The sequence below is a fragment of the Enoplosus armatus genome, chromosome 19, assembly GCF_043641665.1.
Source record: "Enoplosus armatus isolate fEnoArm2 chromosome 19, fEnoArm2.hap1, whole genome shotgun sequence".
NCBI lineage: Eukaryota > Metazoa > Chordata > Actinopteri > Centrarchiformes > Enoplosidae > Enoplosus > Enoplosus armatus.
This window is the reverse complement of record NC_092198.1, coordinates 14,839,720-14,866,964: the sequence shown is the minus strand read 5'-3', so window position 1 is coordinate 14,866,964 and position 27,245 is coordinate 14,839,720. Positions and strand designations below refer to the sequence as shown.

General features: G+C 41.1%; 1 protein-coding gene across 1 annotated transcript in view; it reads left to right on the top strand.

Annotated features, from left to right (window-relative positions):
* The window catches only part of fndc1 (fibronectin type III domain containing 1), a 33,357-nt gene extending 7,308 nt beyond the window's left edge, over positions 1 to 26,049 (top strand). The window contains exons 3-22 of the mRNA XM_070925934.1: positions 729 to 797; positions 4,780 to 5,025; positions 5,253 to 5,351; positions 5,610 to 5,727; positions 5,867 to 6,054; positions 6,667 to 6,774; positions 7,377 to 7,559; positions 7,653 to 10,271; positions 10,437 to 10,552; positions 10,882 to 10,993; positions 11,159 to 11,485; positions 12,879 to 12,950; positions 13,963 to 14,109; positions 17,290 to 17,526; positions 19,288 to 19,396; positions 22,293 to 22,372; positions 22,630 to 22,659; positions 23,505 to 23,666; positions 23,808 to 23,930; positions 25,279 to 26,049. Of these exons, the coding sequence (XP_070782035.1) occupies positions 729 to 797; positions 4,780 to 5,025; positions 5,253 to 5,351; positions 5,610 to 5,727; positions 5,867 to 6,054; positions 6,667 to 6,774; positions 7,377 to 7,559; positions 7,653 to 10,271; positions 10,437 to 10,552; positions 10,882 to 10,993; positions 11,159 to 11,485; positions 12,879 to 12,950; positions 13,963 to 14,109; positions 17,290 to 17,526; positions 19,288 to 19,396; positions 22,293 to 22,372; positions 22,630 to 22,659; positions 23,505 to 23,666; positions 23,808 to 23,930; positions 25,279 to 25,394 (5,261 nt within the window). The 3' untranslated portion in view covers positions 25,395 to 26,049. The remainder of the gene's footprint in view (positions 1 to 728; positions 798 to 4,779; positions 5,026 to 5,252; positions 5,352 to 5,609; positions 5,728 to 5,866; positions 6,055 to 6,666; positions 6,775 to 7,376; positions 7,560 to 7,652; positions 10,272 to 10,436; positions 10,553 to 10,881; positions 10,994 to 11,158; positions 11,486 to 12,878; positions 12,951 to 13,962; positions 14,110 to 17,289; positions 17,527 to 19,287; positions 19,397 to 22,292; positions 22,373 to 22,629; positions 22,660 to 23,504; positions 23,667 to 23,807; positions 23,931 to 25,278) is intronic.
* Positions 26,050 to 27,245: the final 1,196 nt, after the last annotated feature.

Sequence of the window (27,245 nt, the reverse complement as noted above, 5' to 3'; positions counted from 1 at the left end):
CTATAACCCAATCCCCTGTGTTGTGGTCACTTTGTGTGTGTGTGTGTATATGTGTGTACCATATGTGTGTTTGGTGGTGATTGTGGTGGAGGACAGGGTGGTGCCAAGTATTGAAGTCATACATTGTCTTGTATGGTGTGTCAGTGTGTTCAAACATGCATCTATGATTGCTTTTGTGTTTATGTGAGTGTGTGTGTGTGTGTGCCGCCCAGTGTGCGTTGTGGCGGCCTTGTGGTGTCTCCAGCTCCGGTGCAGTTTGCCATAAATCTCTGGCAACCAAGCTGCGTCTCAGTGTTGCCTTTCCAGAAATTCCTTGCAGATCGTGTGCTGTTCCCTTAGCAGCATGAGAGCAGCATCAGTTGTCATAAATAACACCATGCTGTTTGCCTCCACATCATTAATGTGTCTGGCCAGGTCGCCGTTAAAACAACAAAGATGGAGAGATGAGTTATTAGGGAGCGAGATGGAGAGTAAAGGAAAAGGGGAGACTGAGAAAAGACGCCCACTTTTCTTACTGATAACAAACTGGAAACGCAAATCATGCACATTTAAAAGTTGCCTGCTCCACAGAAAAGAAAAGTAACATTTCCACTTGAACATGTCTTCATCAGGTAGAAATGATTTGGTAAATCTGAGTTTCTTTTTAAATGTATATTATTTGCTGCTTGCTCACTACTTTCTATTGGCAACATAATTTAACCAGATACCCTGTGTTTTTGCTTTTCTAGACCCTGAATGGGTTAACCTGGATGGCTTTGCTGTGTTGGGCGGTGCACCTGTCAGCAACTCATCAGCAGGTAAACCTGATCTCAAGGCATCTTCACCAACAACACATGGGAGTGGTGTGTCTCAGTTGACAACCATACATGTAAAACTATCTGGTTAAATCCATTAAAAGCAGTTTGCTGAAATTATCTGCTGTCATCATGGATATAAAAGGAACTGCCGAATCTAAAGCGAGGATGATTCACAATGTGATGTCTTGGGGCGACAGTCCATTCACTTGTTCTGACCCTGTGGGATCAGTGGGGGAAAACACCCACTTGTTTCTGACTCATGGATTCCCATCTATGTAGTGAGGTATGTTTTTCTTGCAGGTGTTCCAAATTAAAGTCAAAGTATTTTAGAGTTTTGTTGCCTTTAATGGTCTACACCACATTAACTATCACATATTTGTCTGTCACTGCTTTCAACAGACTGTAACATTACAGGAAATTGGTAGCAGACAAAAATGCTTATAGCCTGATTGCCAGATTATCCATACAGTGAGTGATTAAAGTGCTCTCTGTGGATCTATTTAGAAGTGCACAGTCAATTAGTTATTTAGTCAAGCGATTATTAACTGCCAACAATTTTGACAGGTTTGATCAATTAATAATTCATAGTCATTTGTTAAGAACTGCCACACATTTGCTGTTTTCAAATTTTCATGTGGAGATTTTCTCATATATACCTTTAGGATTTTTACCTGCTGGTTAGACAACAAGCTATTTAAAGATATACCACTTTGAGCTCTATGAACTTGTGATGTGCAGCTTTCATGATTTTGTGATATTTATGAAACAATAATGTAAATAATAAATTATTTACAGCTGTAATTTTAAGCTCTTCATAAGAAATTAAATGGTGTTCTCATACGTTCTTAATTGAAGTCAAGCACATTAACAGAAGCTTAACTAAGTTCCAGACTAGACTATAGACTATAGTACATTTGCAGTGTCATGGAGCATTTGGACATTTAACCACGTCATGTAAACACTCACTAGACTAACAAATAGACACTTGCACATTCGTGTTCATACTGTTCTTTAGAGACAATCCCTCCAAACCACTTGACTTGGCATGTCTTTGGTCTTTGTGCCATGGCAGAGAACATGGAGAAAACCCATTCAAATTTCATACTGAAAAGATCGGGACCAGCAATTGGACCCAGGACCTTTCTTGCTATGGGGCGACATCGCTAACCACCAAACCACCATGCTCCTCTGCAGTTTCAGTTGTATTTGTTTGAGGCAGAGCTGCTCTGGAGACACAGCTAATCATATTTGTTGAGTTTAACCTCAGTGAATGGAGCCAAAGAGTCACTGTGTTTCTGGTAAAGTAATGATAGAGTAAAGCCCAGAGAAAGGGAAGAGGCAAAAGGAGGCTGTTATGAAGCCTTGCTAGCTCACTTTCTACCAACCCTAAAAACCTAAAGTTATCTAGCTAGCTACTAGCTAATGTTAGTTATCCCAGTTAACATTCCAACATTTTACTTGTAGCCCGGTAAGCTAATGAATGATGGAGAAAAAACAAACAAACAAATGAATACATTAGCATTACTGTTTTGTATTCATAGTTTGACTGTTGAGGCAGAATTTACAATGTCTGTCTCCATTGTTTGTATAAATAAACAATAAACAACAACACAAAACAATTTTGACAATCCATTTATTAACCATTACTGCCCACTAATACATTGTTAGGCCATCTTTTAGTTAATTAACCCAGTTAACAAATCAAGTTATTTATACTGTATTAGCCGATAGCCTGGTAAGCGAATGAAGGCAAAGAATAAATGAAGACATTAAGCATTAGTGTTATATTAGTGTTCATATTTTTCTTGCCATTTGTGTTTGCCAGATAGCTGATAAGCAGATAACTTTGTCTTTGTCAGTTGAGGTTAAATTGATTATATCTGTGGCTAAACTGAGCTATGTACTCCACCATGAGACCCAAACTTACCAATTTATGTTTGCAAAGTTGCTTTTGGGGGTGGTGAAATGTCCGTGGCTAAAAGCCTTGCTTCTTCAGCTTGTTTTTGAGGAGGGAATAAACACACAACAGTGACATTCTTCAGCATCAGTCTGTACACACTGAGGTGGGTCTCCGCTGTGGCAGTGGTATGTCTGTCTGTCTGGAGGGCAGCCTCAGCCTCCAGCACCTCGGACCATTGAGTTTCCAGGAAAAGACAGAACGTATCTGGCAGTTAGAGTATTGTGGAGTCAATGGTTTAGTGGTCGGCGGCATTGGTGACCCGGGCCAAACTATGCACTGTGACAGTTTTCCAGAGAGAGAAAAAGAGGAGGTCGGCCGATTGAAACCAACTGGGTTTTTTAAGACAGCAAACAAGGAGAGACAATCAAACAGGTACAGTATGCGGATTGGCCAAATATTAGTGTTATTCATGAGTGTCACCTCAGTAGAAGTCAAAAATGGCTGAAATACACAGAAAGTTGGAATAAAACACAAGATACTGTCATATTCGCCATCAATGTTATTGTTGGGTGATAATTCAGTGCAGACTTATCAAATGAATCTGGGTTTTCAAATACATTTACCACACATTGGTAACATACTGTAATTTGGTTAATTTGGTAGTTTCAAGTTTCAGCAAATATATTTCCTGGGCATTTTAAAATAAGTGGAAATCGATGACAGTCACATTTGAATTTTAAGAAGCCATGTTTCAGAAGCAAGCATGCATGCAAAACTTTAATTGTTTAGCACACTTCATACACTGTGCTTGTGTACTAACAAGCAAACAACTAAAGCAACTGTCGACATTAAATATGTGATTTGTAGTAGATGAGATAAAGTGAGAAACAACACTGGTGTTAAGTTACATTTTGATGCTTTCATTTGTTATTTTGATGGTTAATTTGATTAATGGCTGTAAAATGCACTTTCTACTAATTACACCTTTTAACAGACATTCAAGCAGTTACAGAGGGTTTGCTGTCATGTTGGCAGACAGACAAGAGAAACATACAGAACAGATTATCCAAGAAACTTGTACAGGTGCAGAAGAGAGAGAGAGAGAGTTTACATTACTAAAGAGCCAACTGTCTAGATCCAAAGGGGACAAATCCACTCAGCTGTGCTGGCAGGACAGAGGGAAGGATAGAGACAGAGAGACTTAAAGAAATGAATGAAGAGCCCCAAGTCTTGCTGACACAAACTCCCTTTTCGAGTTTCGAGTTTTTCCACACACATACAATGGTGTATGTCAATGGTGGAAGCCCATCAGCACACCCTTTTTAAGCCAAAGCGAACGAAACGTTTTGTGTGGTGTGGCTTCTCTTGAAAGACAGTTATCAGTTGGCCTACACTACCTGTTCGTTGGTACGGGGAACCCCACATCGCAGTCATTTTTTGTCCTTATAACCACTTTGAATTTTGTCAAATCTACTTTGTTGCGTCAGCTGACTTGTCAGTACTCACCCAGCTGTGCATGCAGCTACCCTGATGGGAATCAGGGCAGATCCTTTTCATCTGACAGCGATTATGAGAAATGGATAAAGGAGAGATAGAGGGAGGAGAGGAAAGAAAGAAGACGAAAGAGTGGGAGGAACAGAGGAGTCTTTTGTTATATTGCCAGTGCTATCAGTCAGCAGCCAGATGAGGGGGATTGTCTGGCTGTCTGAGTCAATGTCTGAGTTGTTGTCCAACATGGAGTCACTACTAGGGTGGGATTAAAGCAGGAAGAAGGACACCAGAAGTTGGAGCAGACGACAGCAGACATGGTGCGGTTCCACAGCATTTCCCTTTTGTGACAACTGGGCATGTTTACTAGTGTCATTGTTGGATGAAGGACATGTAATTATGTGTTTATCACTGAGCACATGTGTCTCGAGTGAAGCAATTATGTGCAATGACTTTCCATTGCAGTTAGTTTCAACAAGGCCCCAAAGGCAAATCCAGCACAGAGCACAGAGTATGAATGAACTCTGGGGTCATAAAGGTAAGATGAACTCCAGTGGACTCTGACTTTCCCCCTCTGTTATCATCCACCAACAGGTACAGCCAGGTCTCCACAAACTGCTGCCAGAAATCAGCCCTCTGTACAGCGGTCCACCAGGGTGAACAGGACAGCTCACCCATTGGGGGTGTCTAGTACCAGGTCACACAGGAGGGCCCCTCAGTCCTCCTCGGGTCCCAGGCAGCCTGAGAGAGCTTTGGCAGGAGCACCCCCGCTGGAAAGGAGACGCCAACACCACACTAAACCTCAATCTGACCAGAGAAACCGAAACACACACAAACTAAGTAAGAAGACCTACATTTTACACTCTTAACCACCAGATTAAAGATTCTAGTAAAATATGACGCTGAAAAGACTGGCAGCCTCCAAACTACATTTTGAAGATCCTATTTTGTGATTTTATTTTTATTTTTTTAATGAAAATGAGCTAAATGTATACATTTTGTTTGTACTATCTTTAGTGTCCATAGTGTAAACCCTGGCCGTGCCTGGTATCCCTTTCTATTCATAGCATCTGAGTCCGTTCATGTGGTGTCACTGCAGGCACAGAAAGCCCAGGGCCAGAGTGCAGTGGTCAACAGAGCAGTCGCAACCAAAACAACCACACCAGGTACCTGCAGGTTTATAGAGACTCCCTGCATTTCTCTACACATCAATCTGTCTTTCTTTGTTTTGTAAATATCTCAAAATAGCTAGTCAATAATCAAGTTGTAAACTGCTAGGTTTGGTTGTCATGTTGGCCAAAATGAGAGAAACCAGAGGCCAACCTATGACCAAATTCAATGATCTTAGAGGTGATTTTAATATTTGTTTGGAGCTAGATTGTTTTGTCTCTACGTCTTTGTGTGTGTCTGTGTGTGTTGTCCAGAGCCACCGGAGTACGAGGCACGGGACATCAGTGTCAGGGTCATGTCTCCTCAGTCAGTCCTCATCTCCTGGGTTGACCCTGCTGTTGAGATGGGGAAGGTCGCCCCCGGGGCATCCAGGTGGGATCTGTTATAGTGTTTGTCTGTTAATGAGACAGAAAGAGAAAGAAAGTGAATTAAAGACAAAGAGAGAATGAGTAAGAGAGAACGCTAACCGCCTCCACTGGAATAAAACGTCCCCCTTTTTCTCTTAACCCAGATCCTACACAATTAGGTACAGAGAAAAGGGTGAGTCAGCACGCTGGGAGTACAAGGACAGCACCCAGAGGAGAGTGATGATAGACACCCTGTCTGCTGACGGGATGTATGAGTTCTCTGTCAGAATCTCTCAAGGAGACAATCATGGGAAGTGGAGTGTCTCCGTCTTTCAGAGGACCCCTGAGTCAGGTATGCACAGTCACTGCCTGCTGTGAATTGTTTGCAGAACATAATTTTGTAGGTTGCAATGTAGCTTAGGAAAAGTGATGAATAGTGATTTCTTTTTCAGATGAATAGCTATAGAGAGCCACAGGCAAAGCCCTGCATTTTTCTTAGAATATGAAAGAAGAATTTATTCTTGCAGAAAAGAATTCAGTCTTGCATAACCATGTCTGCTAGCTCTTTTCTTCTTATTTCCTCATACCACACTTCATCACATTCACTGCCTATTACTCCCACTTTAAATTTGATTCCAGCTTTGGCTGCACCTCTGTCATGATTTCAGGTTTCATACCGTGTCACAGCAGCTCCTGAGCTGTGGTTCATCGGAATGTCAGGATTTATTGCCTGGCTCACAGCTCAGATTTCCATACATGATCTCAAGGGGAGGTTCCTGACAATGTATGGCAGTAGCACTTTCCTCAGTTGAAGCCTCCTGGCACAAACGGCCTCGCTGTTTTTACACGCTTTTAGCAGCAATTTCCTCACCCTGTTCCCCTCTGTGCTGCTTCTGGTTTCTGTCCTGCTGCTCCTCCTTTCACTGCTGTCTTTCCATTCATGTGTGTGCTCCTCACTTGCTAGCACCATCTGGGCCACCGGAGAACTTTGAGGTCAAGCCACTACGGGGGAAAGGAACTGCTGTCATAGCAACATGGGACCCACCTGAAGAACCCAATGGGAGGATAAGAGGTCAGGCCAGGAAGAAGTCAAACTGAAAATGTATTAATTTTTGCTCAGAAATCAGTACATATATCCTTGATGTTTGACTTGTGGATTTATTTGGTCAAAGTTGATGTGACCATTCATTTTTCGGCCATGATACCACAGAAACATAAGTGCTCTCCAGTGGCCGTGGATTTTTGGTTCTGACTGACAAAGTACTGTAATTTAATACACATACAATCCACAATATCTGATTGGACCGGCATTAATATACGTATGCTTAATGTACAGAGTGGGTGTCAGTATGTGTTAAAATAGTGTTCTGAAATAAACAAAAAATATTGTCTAATGGGAATCAGGGCTAACGTTAGCAAGCTAAGCTAACCAGTTTACACTTTTCGAGTGGAATGCAAACATAACAGCACAATGGGTCCTCGCAAATGTTGAACAGTGCAAAGGGGTTGACAGACGTCTTTAATCTTATAACGTTACATAGCCATTGATATGTGGGCTTGTTGAAAAAGGATTGTATGCACCTTTTGAATACAGTCCATTAGTTATGAGATTTTCTTCTGAATGGTCACACTAACTCTCTTCACAACAGTTGTTCCTGCTCTACCTCCATACAGAGTACATCCTGTCTTATGCTCCTGCTATGAAGCCATTTGGAATGAAAAGTGTGACGCACCGCGGCACCACAGCCACTATAGATGGCCTCACACCAGGAGACCGGTACATATTCAAGATTAGAGCCACGAACAGGAGGGGACAGGGACCACAGAGCAAGGTCCTCAGTGTTGTCATGCCAGGATGTAAGCACATTTGACTGTATACAGTATTTGTGTGCATGTATGCTTGAAAATGTGATTAATCCTTAATGCATGACAATTTTTGTCTACTGCCAGCCAGGGGCGCTGCCTCATCGTTCTCAAAAACCAAGGACAGCAGCAGAACCAGTCACACTCCTTCCAAACAGGATACCGACCATGTTGAATCTGACCTCCAGTCAACAGAGGTGCCAGAAGAACCAACCACACCCCCACAGCCACGCCCTGCTGCACCTGTCAACAGGCGTGTACGCCCCCTTTCCCAGACACGCTCCTATCATAGCATCTTCTCCTCTGTAAGGGGCTCAGTCAGGAATGCAGGGAACAGAGGGTCGTCCAGAGGAAGAGTTCAAGATAGAGAAGATGAGGAGGAAGAAGAAGAGAAAATACCCACAACGCCACCTCCAGTAGAAGAGACAACAACCATGGAGGTTGTACTGGAGACAAAAGAACCAGACAACGATGTTTCCCCTGACTCTGAGGATGAAGTGGAATATGATGAAGAGCCCCTGACTACTGAGACCCCCAGCCTCAAAGTTTTAACACCCTCCCCAACTAAACCTGAATCTACCCGTCCTAATCTACCTCCCAGGAGGCCCATTAAGATCAGGGTCCATCAAAAACCAGGATCTAAGGCTGCTTCATCCTCCTCATCCACCTCTTCATCTTCTGCTTCATCCTCCTCATCTTCTGCCTCTTCCTCCTCATCTTCTGATTCCTCCTCACCTTCTTTTCCCTCTACTTCCTCTTCATCCTCAGCATCCTCACCCTCTACAACCTCATTATCCTCCTCCTCACGTATCCAGGAGTCGGCAGCCAGTAGAAAGGACTATGTAGCTTCCACATACCCAGAGGGCAAAAATACCTATGATAAACCCAGCATAACACATACAAAACCCTCCACTACAGGCGTAAAAGAGACCAATTCACAGCAGACAGCAGGTACATCTGTAGGTAGAGGTTCAGCTTCAGCAGGGCGCACCAATGGGTCTGGGCTTGGCTCTAGATATGGTTACGGTCGAAGACATCCAGGAATTTTGTTTAGAGGGAATTCAACTCGAATGCTGAATGGTTACAAACCTGCTATCACCTCACAGTTACCAAGCAGAACTTCGAACCAAGCAACTTCAAACACCCGTAGTTCAGCAACATCACAGTCCACTTTACCAGACAGGACTCTCCATGAAACATCACATACTTCCCCTTCAGGAAGTGCAGCCCACAGACAGGCAACATCAGATACATATCATTTTGACAAATCGCAGTCCACATCAGAGTCTAGGTCTCGAGGCTCTACAACTTCACAGAGTTCAGGCACCAATCCATCCACTTCACAGAGCAGTTCAAACCACCCAACCACCAAAGACACATCAGGCTCTTCTGAGTCAACTTCACACAGAGGATCTCAAAGCTCTGCAATTTCACACAACACACAGAGTTTACACACATCACCTGAGCGAGACACAACAATGAGGGAGGGAAATGATCATAGTAATTACAAAAACACAGATGAAGTAACTAAAGTTGAGGAGCCCACTTCAAGCTCTAAACCACAACCCACAGAGGAGGAGGGAGGGGAGAAGGAGGGAAGAGAGGAGAGCAGTAATGAAAAACCAGTGGTTCCTCGTACCAGAATTAGCCCATCATTTGCAGAAAGATTCCCTTGGCTAGCTTCCCGTTACCCAGGCAGGTTTGGTTCAGGAACGAGAGTGACATCTTCCAGGCAGGATGGTAGGACCCCCTTGACCAGGACTTCATCCTCCATGGGGGCCGGCAGACCGGTCTTGAGGGGGACACCCACGAGGGTTTCAGGGGCCACAGGTGCTGCAGGAGTGTCCACAATCCAGGAGACTAGGGAAGATCTGAGAAGTCCTTCCACTCATGACTCACTAAAGAATGGGTGGGGGACAGGATCAGTTAAGCCTTCTTTGACCAATCAAAACACAGTATCTAGTGACACGAGAAACCCAACTACCTCATCCTCTTCGTCTTCATCATCTTCCTCTTCAGCAGCCACTTCTTCAAACTCTGATTCCCATCATTCCTCAAGTGGACACGATGACTCCAGTCAATCCACCCATAGAGGAACCTCTAATGACAATAATAACAATCATAATAGGGAATATCTCAATAGTAGAGAAATCAGTGGAAAAAATGATAAAGTTGCAGACCCCACAGAGGTCCAAAAGAATCCTACTATAACTTCAGTTGACCCTCACAGAAACATAGAAGACAATGAGAGTGTGGATACAAGGGACACTTCTAGGACAAGACCTGGCTCACCGTCTGGAGTCACTCCAACTCATCGTCGTCCTGGTGTAGGGGTGAATGGGAGGGTACGCTCTCCTCTGCTGGCTAACAGGCAGTTTGGTGGATCTAGGTTTCCCATCAGACCACAGCCAGCACAAAACTCAAGGCTGGCTTCTTCCTCGTCTGATTCCTCTTCATCATCGCCCGACTCCTCTTCTTCTTCAAATGTACCCCAACCAGTTTTGACCTCAGATCGTGACATCGGCAGTGGCACTACTGTGACAAAGACAGGGGGATTAATTGGAGGCAACTCCCAGTCCACATCGTCATCCTCAGCATCTTCATCATCTAGAGACAGCTTTAGGGGCCAGGGGGGTAGATCTCGCTATCCCATCGTCAGAGGGAAACCAACCAATGGAGGACAACTCAAGCCTGGCAATGGAAATGGTAAAGTCCATTGGTAAAATCCATGAGATTAAAAGTTGCTTCCACTGCTCCTCTGTTACTCAAAAGGTTCAAGGATTTGCTTGATCCAAAATTGATCCCTAATTGATAGATATGGTGTGGATGTGTGATCACAAAATAATTCTGCTTAAATCGTATAATCGTTAGGTAAAAATGGACGACCCAACCTGACAGCAACAAATGATAAAGAGTCCTCTTCCTCTCATGGAACCAGCAAGGCTGTTGGTCAAAGGTTTATTACTGGACCTGATGGAACCAAATGGGTAATTATGTTTAATGAAGTGGTTGTAACCCTAGTTGTAATCTTATGTTGTGAAGAAGAATATTCTTGAGCAAAACCATGTGCAAAACATATCAATGTACCCGGTAGGTCTACAAGTACTTTCTTTTGTTATTTACTTACTAATTAGTGACCTTTAGAAGTTCTGGTAGGCAAGGAGGAGTTTTTTTTTTAATGCTAGAGATCAGTTGCTCCAATTCTAATTGTTGACTAAATGAGTATGTTTACTAGAAAGAGCACTGAATAGGAGTATGACTTCACAAATTCAAAAAATGCCAAATGCCAAAATGGCCAATCTTTTTATCTTTCCAGGTAGTAGACTTGGAGCAGGGCGTTCTCATGAACCAGGATGGACAAGTTCTCCAGGACTCCCAGGGCAAACCCAAGAGAGTGGTGCTTGGAGAGGACGGACGCACTATCTTTGGTGATATGCTTAAGTCAATCATGCATGACATTTAAATACACAGTGTACAGCTTGAACATGTATATGAAAAAAAAATACTTTAAACATTCTCATTATTAGCTTACTGTTAAAGACAAAATCATGAATGTTCTGTTTCAACTTTCTTCTTGCTCCACCAACCACCAGACCTCATGGGAAGTCCCCTGGTAAACCAGGAAGGCATGGCTCTGTTTGGCCATGGCCGAGATAGCCAACCTGTGGTCAACCCCAAAGACAAGGTCATCATGGTTGGAGGGAAACCTGTTCTTGGTTTGGACCTTCCTCACCTCAGGACCACAACCACCACCACCATAGCTCCTACCACCACACCTGAACCCACCACTGAATGGACGACAGAGGAGTTAACCACTGCACCACCGTACCCAACCTGTCCACCTGGAACTTTCTCCAAAACCGATGAATACGGGTATCCAGTGCTGGACCCAGAGGGAATATTGGACTGTTATCCAGAAGGTGAATACTTCACCATAACACACTGCAGACAGCATTTTAAAAGATTGATCTGAAGAGAGATTTGTGCTACAGGAATGAAACAAAATACTGCAGTACTGCAATATAGGCTTGGTAAATAGCTTTTCCACGAACTGAAGCCAAGTTTAGTGAAGCGTTTTCAAGCCAGAATAGTGAACATAAATAAGTATGACTTCACTAAATCTCTCACTTGTATTGTTTGTCATATCCATCTAGGCCAAGGCCATGAGTGTTTCCTGTCTGTGCCCACAGAGTCCTATAACTCTATAACTGTGTGTGTCTTAACTGTGTGAACTGGTCAATGTGTGTGTGTAGATGTGTGTGTCTATAAGAGACCACAGGAACCACATGAAAGTCTCCACATCTGGGTCCTGGCTGTGGTCAGAGTACTGCTGGTTTAAACGCACTACAAGCTTACAGTTGCACACTGCCTTTAGTGTTATCACACAAAGACAATGAATGAAACATACTTACACACATGCATGAGCACACAAAGCATGGGTATTATAGTTATTACAGCACACATTGTGGGCCATTTGAAAATAATTAAACTAAACCAAATCCATAAGATCAGATTTGTAGATTTACAATATACCCAAAAGAAATTACATTAAACGAAAATCAAAATAGTAATATGTCCTACAATACAATACAAATAATTTGCCATAATCCATATTAGCCAGGGGTTTGAATACTATATTATAGAAATTATAACAGAAAAGCAGTGATTATGCAGCTGTACTTTGGAACTGGATGTGAACACTTGAAGGAACTAATGCAGTCTTGCAGTATTTGGTTTAGGGTTAACACGCAATGAATAGATTTTTAGTGTGTGGATCCTACAAATATTTATTTTACTCTGTGGAGCTATTTGACAAAGAACCATGGTGACATTGATTTATATTTTCAGTGTAGTTTCTGAGATATTGGTCTCCAACAGATAAAGTCCCACAAAAAACATCTCATTATACCTCAAAAACTTCTCCTTGAAACTGCAAAATTGTCTTGTTATGATGACATACAGTATACTTGTTATAATGAGTGAACCTTCCTATTGTAACAAAATACTATGACAATGATTTGTGGCAGCTATGTACCATATAGTATCCATTATTAGTGCAGCAGGAGAACCTCAAACACACCCAGCAAACTCAGACAGCTGGAAAGATGTTTTGTTGTAGTCTAAAATAGAAAAAGTGGGGCCAATAGAGAGTACTTTTGTGTCAAAATATGTGTTAGTGCTTGTACCTATGTGTTCAAGTATGTTTGTCTGTATGGATGTGTGGGTCTACATGTCAATGTGTGTATGCTAGCTAAGAAATGTGTACATGGTCATGTGAGATTGATGCCACAGCTTGTTCTGCTTCTCTGACAGAATCCTCAGGAATGGAAATGGACCACATGGTTACAGTGACCATGGTGCCTGATGCTTTAGCTCTTGAGAAAGGTATTGGCTGAGTTTGGCTTCAGACCGACCTACCGCCACTGGGCTGGGATGGACTAAACCGCACTATATGCTCATTGTTTGTTGACTGTGTACTGCACTGTTTGCTTATTGTCTGTTTATCCTGTCAGTTGATCTGTTTGCTAACTCTTCCTGTCTCTTCCTCTTTGCCTTGCCTGTGATTGTCACTCTGTTTCTCTTCTTATAAGCTTTGTTTGGCTTGGTCTTGGTTCATTGCTGGGTTATTGGATATTTTCCATTATGGGCTGTTTTTAATCAATTTTATTCCAAAAACTTGACCCATAGTACATGTGAACTGCATTACTAAGCTGAAGAGAATGCAATGGCTTATGACTTAACGCAACGTATGTTCTTAACATTGCTTTGTAATGTTGATGAACCCCGGCTGCAGCCAAACTCTAGCTGAATAGAACATCTGAGCCTGTCTATTTTCACTACAGGTGTTTGGATCTCTCAAGGAATCTGTTGCATGTGAGCAGCATTTGATATTTTCTTTCTTCTTTGGGTTTTGCTAGAAAAGACACATTGAGCGTTACAATGTTTTCTTTGCATTTCTCTGCCATGGCTCAAAGCTGGTTGCATGTGTGTGGACCATGATGTAATGCCAAGGTCCACTGATGCAGCACATGAAAAAAAAACAGTGATGAAAGAGGAGGGAGCTAATTGAACTTCACCCACTGCATCCCTTCACATTTGTCAGCCTTGGAGACGTGAAAAAGTCGTTGTCTTCAAGCCCCCCCTCACATGGAAAACATGGGTAGCAAAACATTACATAAGAATGCAGATTTGGGTTTTCGGGGTAAAAAGGGATTATTTCAGAGTGAGCTCACACATCTGCCTGCAATTGATTAAATCAATTTGACACTCTTATTACACAGATCATGGAGCCGATTACAAAGGATTAGTGAGACACAGCAGCATGTTATTGAGTTCGGATGTAAATAATACAAATCTATTTAAGTCAAAAGCTCACTGACACATGTGTTGTTGCCAGATGAGTTTTTAATCCAGACCACCCTGCCACCCACAACCACCACCACCACCACCACCACAGAGATCCCGACTCCGGAGCCAGACACCAGGCCCTTCAACCAAGGCCCTTCATCCGAGTTCGACCTCAGTGGGAAGAAGCGATTCACAGGTAGTCAAAGACATAAATAAGTGTGTCTATCAACAAGTGTATGCTCATGTGTATTTACTCAAATGCCCTTCTCTCTTCTTCTATTTGGTATACAACTTGATATAATCACAAGTTTAGCCTTGAGTTTGTTGTGCAGCTCTAAATTTAGATTTCTGGTATAATATCACATTTTCCATTATGCATGATGGATCTCTTTTTAAAAAGAACTTTAACCCGCTCAAACAGATATACAGTAAGTTATACTTTCACCTAATGTATGAAAATCCATCTTTCTTCCAGCACGGTTTAATATCACACTCCCATTATGCATGATGGATCATTTTTTACTTAACCTCCTCAGATACCTGATGTATGAAAAAACCTTACTTCACCTAATACTTCTCCGAAGAAGCAGATTATACCTTTTTTGTAATTGGTTTCTGTGAGTTTAGTTTACTGTAGTTTACTGCCAGAGAAAGACACATATTATCTTTACCTCACAACATAATAAATAGCATATGTCTCTTGCTAAGGAAGTCAAAGAGCATGATTGACCATGCATGCTTGGATTCTGAGTATTATATGTGTGTTTTTTTGTATCCCTGTTTGTTCATGACTGTGTGTGTGCATGTGTGTGATGAAGGTCTCTTGGTGCTGTGAATAATGGTAGGCTGATGGGAGTTCTGTTTTGTTTAGTGGAGGAGAAATAGATTTTGGATCCATTTGGATTTTGTCTTGGCTTTCTCAGAAATACCTCATAAATATAAGACCCTGTCAGACATTACAGTAAATATTGGACTAAAAAAAACAAAAACAAACAAACACTGTAACACTGTGTAAGTAATTTTTTTTCATCCATATCATAATGTAGGTGCCATTGCAACTACAGTAGGGTCCCATGCAAACTGCTTAAGTGCCAAACAGCAAATACATTTATCTCTAACAGTTGGTTCAAATTGGTTCCATCCAACTGTAATTGGATCATAATAATAAAGTTCACTGAGGACACATTGTTCAGAGTCTCCAGACTTGATCCCAGTAAACTTTGGCCCCCTGCTTTCTTTTTACTGCTCCTATGTGCTTACTTTGGCCTCCTGTATTCTATCACTTCATCTGGTTGCACAAACAGACTGCAATATTCTCTTGACAGAAATAAAAACAGAATCTACTTGACTCCAATTTTCTAAAGACAACATAATGTTAGTGGTCCTTTTAATATTGCTTTGTTTAATGACTGTACTTTTTGTCATGTTTCAGCTGTTGAAACAATAATTGTGAAGATACTGTAAACACAGAGTTTTTATAGCTAACATAGTTGGCGCAAAGTCATCCAGTTTATTCAGAGCAAGTAAGGGATAATTGATTAAGAGCAGTCGCAGTGGGTTATTCCACTTACACCTTATACCAAAACCTAGATATAGAAATGGTTATATTTTCTTTTGAGACTGTCTTTGCAAACCTGGTTCGATCAATGTGTATTAAAAGAATACCACAGTGATTTAATATTGCACTTTTATAAAGTTGGAGGACTTGCAGTTTTTTCAGACTTGACGCAAAATAATGCAATTCAACAATTCTGGCTAATCATACTCAAAGGTTATCATTTTGGATGCGAATGAGCCCAGAGTGTGCCTGTCGGTGGTCTAACCATGTGACTAAAACCTTGAGTAACGGCTTGTCACTGTCGTTTATATTGATCTTTCTTAGAAACATTTTAAAAGGGAAGATTTATGGCCTTGTCTTAATCAGTGCAATGTCAGAACTATCAGTATCATCTGCTCCAGAAGCAACAGCGGAACAATAACATGTCTTAACTCTGGACACCATTTATCTTGGTAAACATCGACTGTCTTGTGATCACACACCTCTCATAGAGCCATCTGAAAGCTATTACTCTCCCTGATATAAAAACAGGCAAGAGCAGAAAAGCAGTGGAAATCATAAAAGTTAAGGATGCTGACCTCAGCACAGAGAGATGGCTGTGTTTGCTTAATGTGGAGACATCCTCTTTCCTATTTATTAGTTTAATATATTTTAGGTCCACTTCAGCAGCCTGCCAGTTGACTAACATGCTTTGCATGAACTGTCTGACAGAGACTTCCCCTTTGTCTCTTTATCTGTCCAGGCATCGTTTCGTTTGAATGAATCTAGCCCAAGGCAGACGTGGGACAAAAAGTATTGACTAATAATTCTTAGCAGTTGCGTGAATCAGCTTTACAGTAAGTTCCAGATGGATGGAGTTTGCCACATTGGACTAGAAAATGAGTACCAGGATGTTTGGACTATTACAATGCTAATTCATGCTTACTAGACTGATATTAGTCGTGTCATTATGTGAACTGTCCTGATGCTGTTTCCCAGTGACATTTGATCCACGTCAGGATCACGCACGCCAGTTTTCGTCAGTGTTTTTGGATTTGGTTTTTCAACAAGCAGAAGAAGACAGTGTGTCTCTGAGGGGAGGTGCTCTTATCATTTAGAAATGAACACATGAGCAAAGCAAAACATCTGGATCTACTGTGTGCATGAGCCTGCATTGATCCTGGACATGTGGATGTTAAGCAGAAAAACAGCCTTACAAGCATCCTGTGTATAGACAGACACATAAATCTGCTCACCTTGACGACAGATCAAGAATTTCAGTGTATGAATGTGTAATACATAAGCCATATGACTGCATATGCACATACAGTAGGAGCTTGTAACAGCCTAAACCCACACAACCTCACAGACTGTGTGTTGATGTGTAGATACTGACACGTGTTAGACTCTTGGCCTATGTAGAGAGCCAATCATCTGGGGAGGTGGGAGCGACTCCAGGCTCCAGTGGTTCCCTCCAAATCCCAGTCAGACAAGGAACTGTGGGATATCTAAAGTATTCACAGCTGTAGGTCCAGCTGGTATTTTCAGAGTCATTGAAAACAAACAAAAAAAAGACAGAGAGGGGAGGAGAGGAAAGATATGGGGAAAGTCATATCAGCAACCAGTCTACCTTCTGATTCCCCCTTTAAAGAATTACTACCAACAAACCCTATACAACACATTGATTTCAAAATGACTGAATAGGACTGACAAAATTAAAATAGTGTGACTTGGTAGTTGTACGTTTTCAATTAAATTTTCTAAATTGCCTATATTAGGAAATTATGTAGTTAAAATAATTAACTTTATTCCTTTCCATCACTTTTCCCCTTCCATCAGCTCCCTATGTGAACTACATCCGGAAGGACCCAGGTGCTCCTTGCTCCTTGACGGAGGCTCTGGAGTATCTTCAGGTCGACGTCCTAGAAGATCTGATAGAGAAGGACAGTCTGGCAGCCAATCAGAAACAGCCTCCTAAAAACAAGCCTCATAACTTCACCGTGGTTGCCATGGAGGGCTGCCACTCATTTATCATCCTGGACTGGGCGCGCCCACTGAAGGATGATATGGTGTCAGGTAAGAAATGTTTTCCCAAAACTTAAAGTTGAACTAAAATTAAAATTAATTTTTGCCAAGAAAACAATGGTGTTTGTTTTGACTTAATAAGAAATGTAAGTTTTGTTCTCTGCCGTGATAATACCCCCGAGTGTTCTCCAAGAGGTGTGAGGTTTTGGTCCGAACTGTCAATAGTCAAGTTTCCATCCAAATATAGCACAAATTTTAAGTTACAGTTATTGTTTCATGAACATTAGGAGTTAGGCGCATCAAGATAAACAGTTGGTGGTGCTAATTCTCCAATCGGGTGCCATTAATCCATTGCAGAAGAAGAGGGTGTAATGAGATGATGCAATTAAAAGAGTGCCAGTTTCATGTATTAAAGGCAAACATTGAATTAGTTGTGTTCACATTTCTATGTGCAGTGTAAAATTGCATTTGATATATTGTTTCATCAACCTATTATGTGTTGTGGTTTAGGAACTGTAACATGTTACCAGCATCTCTCCTGACTCAGATTTTAAGAACTCACTCCAGCAGTTTTTTGTTAATAAATCATGATGACCTAGAAAGTGACACATGGTAACAAAACAAACAAAGAGAAGAGGACTGAAGATAACAGCCTGATACCAACTGCATGAGACGTGGTGCACTATCAGAGGTAGCAGTCTGGCCAGCTAGCGAGGCAGTGTGTTGTCTTTGGCAGGAAAACACAAGCCTCCTGGTCGTGCTGTGGTCTGTCCTCTGATGCCTAAAACAGATAGATGGCCGTCTTTCTTTCCATCTGTTGTCCTTGGTGTTTCCTCTCTGCTCACAAACTATCTTGACACCTTCTGTAATACTTGCATTTTTGTACTTCATTTGTCTGGACATTTTTGCACTTAAATCACCTTTTTCTCCCATTTCAAATACTTTCCTTGTGAATTTGTGAATCTTACATACCATGTTGCATTCCAGAAAGTAAGTGTTGTGATACTGATGGTGTTTCTCTGCTGTTGCATTTGGCTCAAAGGACTAACTCCTTGGGAAACATTTAATACATTTATAATCTATACTTAAGCAGGAAAAGATAGAGTGTGCAAGAGTCTAAATACGACTCCGTCAAACCACCAGTTTAACAATGTAGAATGGAGAAGGAATGAAAACCCAAAGAAGAAAAACAAAGTAGCTAGTATTTCCCTTCCCTCCTGTCAGCAGCCAGCTGTGTTGGTGTGGCTCCAGTAAAAATAGAAACTCAAACTCAAAAGTCCAATAGAAACAGTTGGTAGTTGTGATGTGCGGCTGAGCTGGTCTCCATACTTTTAAAAGTGGATGATGGAGAGCCGCGTGACCTGAGGTTGCTCACCGGATTCTAAGGATAAGTCTGCGTGACTGAGAAGAAGAAGAAAACAGACAGAGACAGGCAGGTTGGACTATAGTCAGCTTGAGTTACAGAAAATGCCAGGGCTGCAGTTTTTCTTCAGAGTATATGGGAGACCACCTACTCAAAAAGTAATTGAAGAAATAAATACTTTATAAATAGTTATAGATCATGTGAGTCCAAAGTCGATGGAGCAAATACGTTGTGCAGGCTATAGAGGTGCTGGTAGGTGGACAGAGCCACTTTCTGTGCTAAGATAAGCTAACCGGCTGCTTGCTCATATTTACCTTAAAGATATGAGAGTGATATCAAAACATGATATAAACATACATAATTTCTTCATTTCTAACTTTGCTTCTGCTACAGTGAATCTGATTTTAACTAATGAGCTCTGCCCCTGTACTCTGTATTGTTCCCTGCAGGCTACATGGTCCACAGCGCTTCCTATGACGATGTCCTCAACAATAGATGGTCCTCTAGAGCCTCCAGCGGGACGCACCTGCCCGTGGAGAACCTCAAACCCAACTCTAGGTAACCCATAACCACCTGGTGTGTGTTTATATCATTGTGTATTCATGCATACAATACACACACAGTACATCACAGTATCATGGGAGTCATAGAAAACAAGAACCTGAACTTACAAACTAAGATTTGCTTGGTTGCGAGATCCCTTACCCTGACCCGCGTGTAATGTTTATGATCAGGTCGCTGCCTCGGGTGCAGGTGCTTGTCTGTGGCTTGGGAGTGTTTATTTCTGCTGGGGAGTGTTTATATCATTATCCTGTCACCACGTAATGCACGGAATACACAACTTGTCTGTGTGTGAGTTCATGTATTCATGTTTATGTGTCTGTTAGTGTTATCCCATGTTTATGTGGGAACATGTTGCCAATTGTGGCATCAAACCAGGCTGAAACTGATCAGAGCAGAGTGTGAGTTGGATACTGATACTGTAATATTTGTATAAGACATCAGAAAAGAAGTAAATCACTTTGTCTAAATGGAGGCAGGTTAAGAAACACATTTGAATCTACACCAAGATGTGACATGCTGTAAAACTCCTAAAAGAGACCTTGGAAAAGTCAGTGGAATGTAAATACAGAACACATTATCTGACAGTTAGACACAGATACGGTCACCTCGGTCTGTTTCAGTTAGCAGAGTGTGTTTCCACAACCCTGTCTTACGAGGCACGGGTCGCAGTTTTCAAAATATATACATGGAAACAGCTCTTAGCACGTGGACCCATGAGAGAGAGGGGAGATGTTCTTTTGCTTGAAGTGCGCTAGCTTCTAAGCAAATATTCTGTTTGATCAATTTTACGTGGGACTAAAGGATCAGAATGTCACGTCTGTTTGTTTATCATTTAGTCAATATATGATATACAATGAGAGAGCTGAATAAATGGCAGACACAAAGGTGAAACTGCCAGCAAGCTGTCATAGTCACATAGTCCTTGGAAGTGTCAAATGTAAGTGGACCACACATAATTAAGATGGGCTGCAATCTACAGTAATATATACAAGCTCTGTATATTTTTCTGACAGTATAGTAAGAAAGTAAGTAAGTATATTTTCATGCTTCTGTGACGTATAACCAACCAGATACTGTCTAAAAAGTCCTGATGTGGCCTTTCTCCATCTGCTACTCCATAAAGATATATTCATGCATTCTTTTTAGCAAGTAATCTAACCATTATCTGGTGGCAAAACAGTTTCAGATGTGTGAGTTCATCAGGAACAGAAGTATCCTCTTGCCTGGTGGAAGCACGAATCTGCTTGAGGTGTTATGATAGGTGTCTCAGGAAAGCAAACACCTGCTGCTGAACACAAACAGCGGAGCTGCGTGCTTGGGTAAAGTTTTCCAAGAGTCTGCAAAGAGGGTTTCCCTCCCTGGCAACCAGTTTGTATCCATGATAGTGCGTCTCCCGTGGTTACAGTTGATCTTGGGATGGTTTATGGAACACTGTTGGCATTTCCCATGCTGCAGGCTCCTTGTGGTTGAAATACTGAGCTACTGTAGTCATAAACACACACATACGTATGTACACTCACATATGGACAAATTCCGTTGGATCCACAAGTCCTCTTGCTCATGAGATTGATAAATGGAATGAATTACAAAGGACTTTACGACTTTACAACATCTCATCCCACTGGGGGATTTTAAACAAAGGGCATCTTGATCTTTGATTAATTATTAATTAATATATCCATTTATATATCCATGCTTGTTTTTCCACTTCTTTTCAATCATATATGAGTGTCATTAAATGCCTTAGAATACTTTTCTAATCGACATGTACAAGTTCACTAGTCTTTGTGGCTGTATGTATGTATGCTGAGGTGCATGTAATATGGCCAGGCTGAATTTAGCCTACCACATAGATTTTCATTTGAAGAGAAGACAAGACGAGCGATGCTCTGAATGAAGTTTCAAATGGCTAGCTTGGCTTGGCGTAGCATCTTGTGGTCTACTCTCTGTTTTTATATTCTGGCTCACATTTTTTTTTTCTACCTTCTCGGATTTCTTCTTTCATGACATCATCTCTCTGCAGCTGCCTTCTGTCTTCCCTCTCTCTCTCTCTCTCTCTCTCTCTCTCTCTCTCTCTCTCTCTCTCTCTGGTGATATATATTCTGGTCACTGTTGTCACGTGGCTGTGGTGATTGGTTCCAGGCCTCGTGGCTGTGCGTGGTGAGAGTTTTTGGCCAGGAATTGACAGACCATGAACTTACTGTATGTGACCCTGAAGAGTGAAAGGAAGCACACACTCACTCACACACAAGGCTGCATGAAGGAACACACGCTTGCACAAACACCATCTACAGTGGAAAAGTTTGCAACCTCTCGAGGTTGTCAGTGGCTGTTGTTGTTTTTAATCTGATAGGATTTTAGAATTCCTCACCACCCGGAGACAAAGTGAGCTCACTGCACGACTTTGTTCTGCTCTATGTAGAGAAGCTTATGTCATAAAGTAAAGCCCTCGGTGAGCAATTTCTCTTTTGAGGACTCTCACTCCTGCTATTTATCCATTCACTCTCAGCACATGTCTATCCCTGTGCTTGACTTTTTCCACATCCCTCCTTCTTTTCTGTCTTTCATTCTTATCCTCTCCTCCTATCTGCTAATCTCGACTTGTCTGGATGTCTCTTTTTTCCCCTCACCGCCCTTTCCCCGGCTCTCCTTTCCTTTCTCTCTTCAACGTGAGCCAAATAGCCATTTTATTGTGCTGCGCTCACTCTGGATTCATACCAATATAAAACAGACTACTCCTAAATCAGCCTGACTAAAGCATGCCCAGTCATCTGCTGTGTCCATTAACATTTTCCTCACCTTCATCCAGTCACAACAAAACTGGCAGAAATGACATTTTAACTACTTAATCTCTCATTAAATCCTTATGATGTGGTTTTCTTTCATTCAGGTACTACTTCAAAGTGCAGGCCAAGAATGTGTTTGGTTTGGGACCAGTCAGCGATACGCTCACCTATGTCACTGAATCAGGTGTGTATCCTGTCAACACCTGCTAAGATAAACTTTGAGACGCCCCATTGACTACAGTTCAACCCTCAGTCAAAATTTTCTGCTGCACTGCAGTATGCAGGCGCTTAACGAAAATGTCAATCCAAGATATTCAAATATAAAACCATCCTTCCAGACTGTGGGTCTTTCAATTTTCAAAATCAGGTGAATGCATTAAACCTGCAACGCTGTCTGTGTGCTTTTCCTCCCTTGTGAAATGACTGCATTCTTTCTTTCAGACGATCCTCTTCTCATTGAAAGACCACCTGGTAAGTCCATTCACCGACTGCACATCTCTAATTTAAGGTCAACACAACATGTCCTAACCAAGCTGCACTGAGGTTTTAAAGACAGAGCCATCATTGTGTTAAACGGCATGACAGGAGATACTGCATGGATTGTCACTCCTCGGCCATTTCCCATCAGTAGCACTCCTTTGATTGAGTGTGTAAAGCATTTAGATAACTGGCAGAGAGACGTCACTCTGCGCAACTTAGATAGCACTAGAGCCCGAACGATGAATCAGCTGGGACGATACATCGGTCAATGTTATCTTACCACAGAAACATTATATGGTGGGTATGTTGGCCAATAAGTATTAAGAATTACAGTACAGAAATCCCAAAGATACGTTTAGTAGTTTAGAAACAGTTAAATAGTTTGTTCACAAGAGTGCAGATTATTTCTCCACTATAGAATGTCCCGTTTAGCACATACCTTGGTCCCAATTTGTGCTTTACATGAGGTATTAAAAAGGATATAAAAGAAACACAAGGAAAAAATATAAAAATATAAAAAGACACATAAGTAGAATTTAAAAAGCTAAATCGAATAAAACAGATTAAACAGGAGAAAAGTTTGTAAAACCTCGATTTAAAAGTTTTCTGAGGGGTTTGTTTCGAATATGTGGGACATGGAAACTGAATGCTGCTTCTTCATGTTTAGTTTTGAGTCTGGGGACAGTAACCAGATTTTGTCCCTAAACCATTCAGTGCTTTATAAACTAATAGTAGTATAAACCATCATAACATCTAGGTTAGAAGATATAAACAGAATTTGGCTGCTTGTATACAACATGATGCATCTCCTCCTCTGTTCCCCCCCTGCTCCTCAGGTGGAGAGCCAATCTGGGTGCCCTTTACCTTCAAGTATAACTCGGCCCACAGCAGCTGTAAGGGCAGCCAGTACGTCAAGCGGACATGGTACAGGAAGTTTGTGGGCGTGGTTTTGTGCAACTCTCTGCGATACAAGATCTTCATGGGAGATGGTCTTAGAGGTGACGTATAACCTCTATTTTAAACCGATTATACTACAAGATCTGTTTCTATTGGTCCCTCCATGCCAACGTTGAACTTCTTTTGGGAGATAGTCAAAAATGTCTTAACTATGACACCCACTTCCCCTTTTCCCTCTACAGAGCCCTTTTACAGTATAGGAGACACAGTGGGCCAGGGAGAGGACCATTGCCAGTTTGTGGACTCCTACAGGGACGGGAGGACGGGCCCGGCCTACCTCTCAAATACTCTGCCCTCAGCACAAGGTAAGCAAGAACAGATTGTACACACATTGCACATGAGTGGCTGTGATGTCCTAACATATTCCATGAAATCTGGCTCTGTGGCTCCTTAGTGGACAAGCTGCATTGATCTTATCTACGCAGAATACAAATGCAATAGGAATACTTGTTAAAGGACATACCAGGGTTTTTGCATGTTTTAGCCCAAATCTCACATGCTTTTCATTACTGCAGACCATTTCCCTAATTATTCCACAACTTAATTAAATTAATTAATATCGTAAGTTCATAGCAATTGTTGGTTTCAGGTCATATCAGCACATAATGAGAATACTCGAAACTTGCTTTAGATGAGTAATCCACCACAGGGAACAGTATTTACTGGTAGTTGGCTTTATTTTTCTATCAAGGTTTCATTAATGTAATGTGGTTATGTAGCTGAAGGTAGGAGGTGTTGTGAAAACCTTCTCTTGTTGGTGTGTTCCAAGACGTAAGAGGCATTTGTTAAACAGAAACATTTTCAATGACAACATTCACAACTTCCAGTATTTGCTAACTCTGGGTTTGATATTCCAGTAACATACCGTGTGAATTTGTTGCTCTTTGGAAACTGACTTATGGTGTTGTAGAAGTCTTGTTTGTTGGCTTATATTTAAAGGTTAAGGTTGGCCTGTTTCTATATTTTTCTTATTGAAAACAAATTCAATGAAAATACCAAAACTAATGATGTGTTAGTTCATCTGTCAATATTTTCTGACTTTCCTACCCACTGGCACTCTGTCAACTGTCAAGCCCATTGGTTCCCACAAACATATAGTTTCATTTTTCAAAAAGGCTCAGGAATTTCCTCAAACAGCTGGGCACTGTAGTTTTTAGCAAACATTACTCACACTGTGTGAATTTGTGCATTTGTTGGGGACTATTTTTTAGCTGCAGAATAATACAAATTTGGTGCTCTAGTGAGTATTTACAGCATCATGACGGTGTATCTGGGATTCATTCAGTTAAACTACAGCGACCATGTTCATCGTAAGGAGCAGTGTGGCTCACTAATGTGTTTTTAATAGTTTTTGGATGACAATGGAGCTCTGTGCACAGAGGAATAAGGTAAATCAGGCTTTGGCTACACAGGCAATACTTGCTAATAGGATGAATTCATTGTCTTTTCATGGGATTTGTTGAATAAGAAAAATATGGAACATCAAACCTCTTTAAGATGTAAAATGTTAGAATGGTCATAAAGTCTAGCAGAGAAATACCTAAATGATTGCTAACAAGGGCTAAATAATGATTATATCCAGCCATGCGCGCTCTTTATTGCATTCATGTCTCCTGATACATTTCTGTGGCTTTTCATTTGTTTCTTTCTCAGGATTTTATCGTGCATACAGACAGGAGCCAGTCACTTTTGGAGTTATTGGCCGACGCACTCCCCATCCATTCGTGGGCTGGTATGAATGCGGGGTGCCAATCCCTGGGAAGTGGTAACACAGGAGCAGTAGGAGACATTGTTACCAAGGGCAACCCTTCTGCATCCTGCTGCAGGCTCTCACCTTCACTGGTCCTGCCCTTACAAAAAATGACTTTTTGCCTGCAACAACGAAAAGACACCACTACGAATTTATTACAGCTTCACAGAAAGAGAATATAGTACTTTTAAACAACTCAATGTATATCATTACAATGCACTTTTTATATAAAAGCAGTCTGTATATGAGGGAAAAAAAGAAGCATGTGTGCTCTTGCTTAGTTTAACTCTTGTCTGAAAGTGTCCTTGTACTATTACCAACTCTCCCAGAGACAGGTCCCCAGTGTTATTTATCTCATCAATAATGCACACACACGGTCAAACCAGTGACATTGGACCAAAGCACAAGCTGCAAAGCAAACTGTAAGAATAGGCACTTAAGGTGTGTATAGGTCTGTTCATTTTCACTTGTGAGATTTGTATTTCATAATGTAATGGCTTCTGACAGCTACTTTTGTCTGTTTATTTGTGTTCTTAAACCATCATACTGTTTTTTTTTTTTTAGTATTAAAAGTTACTGTGTAAGGTTTGTATACGGACAAAGAATAAAAGACCAAATATTTGCTCAGGAACTGTGGGAGATTGAATAAAGGTGCTATGGAAACCACAGCAATCCAAAAACATGAATCATATCATGTTCTCACCTCTGCCACATTCTTTTCTTGAAAAATTTTCCACACGTGATCCAGATCTACTTAATCAACCTAATGGAAGATCTGAGTTGCAGAGAAGGTTCGGCTGAGCCAGTTGGAACAGCAAATGTTAAAATCTGATGAAATGTCAAAAACAACATATTGTGGACAGAAGCACACCTTTTGTACCATAACGTGATTCGGCTTGAAGCCAGTGGTGGAAAGTAACTAAGTACATTTACTCAAGTAAGTCATTTCAATAAAAAATCATTTATTTAAAGTATTTAAAGGTACTTGAACTTTACTTAAATAATTCCATTTTATGCTACTTTATACTTAAATATTGTACTTTTTACTCCATTCACATTTACCTGGAAACTGTAGTGACCACTTACCTTTACAGGGGCCATTTTTCTACAAAATGAGTACTTTTACTCAGTGGTAGAGGAAGTATTCAGATCCTTTACTTGAAAAAAAAGACTGTTACAAGTAAAAGTCCTGCATTGAGAATGTTACAAAAAGTATTATCAGTGAAATGTACTTAAAAGTATCAAAAGTACTCATAATACAGAAAATGGGCCCCTTTGAGTGTTATATTATTGAATATCATATATTGAATTACTATTACATTACTGAAGCATTCAAGTGTAAACAGTATTTTACTGTTGTGGTTGTTTGCTGTGGATTTTTTTAATGATTCATAATCTAACAATGTTTCATATTTAGTATTTGGTTTTGTGTGTAAAATCTTAGTAACTATTGTTGTAAAATGACTGTAGTGGAGTAAAAAGTACAATATTTCCTTCCACTGTCGTGGAACCGAAGTATAAAGTTGCATAAAATGGAAATACCTCAAATACTTGAGTAAATCTACTTAGTTACATTACACCATTTGATACTTTGATATAGTAAATTCAGCTGTTTAGCTGTGCTTTTGAAAGCAGGACTTGTAATGGAGTATTTTTACATCGTTATTTTGATACTTTTACTCAAGTAAATGTTCTGAATACTTCTTCCATCACTGCCTGAAATAGAACCCACATCTGCTGTGTTAGATTTGGAAAGGCCTGCTGCACACATTTGTAGAACCAATTATCATTGGTATATTCTGGATCATTTGAACCTGAGTTTTAATCCAATTACCGACAGGACTTGTTAGAATTTGCTTCTAATGTTGCT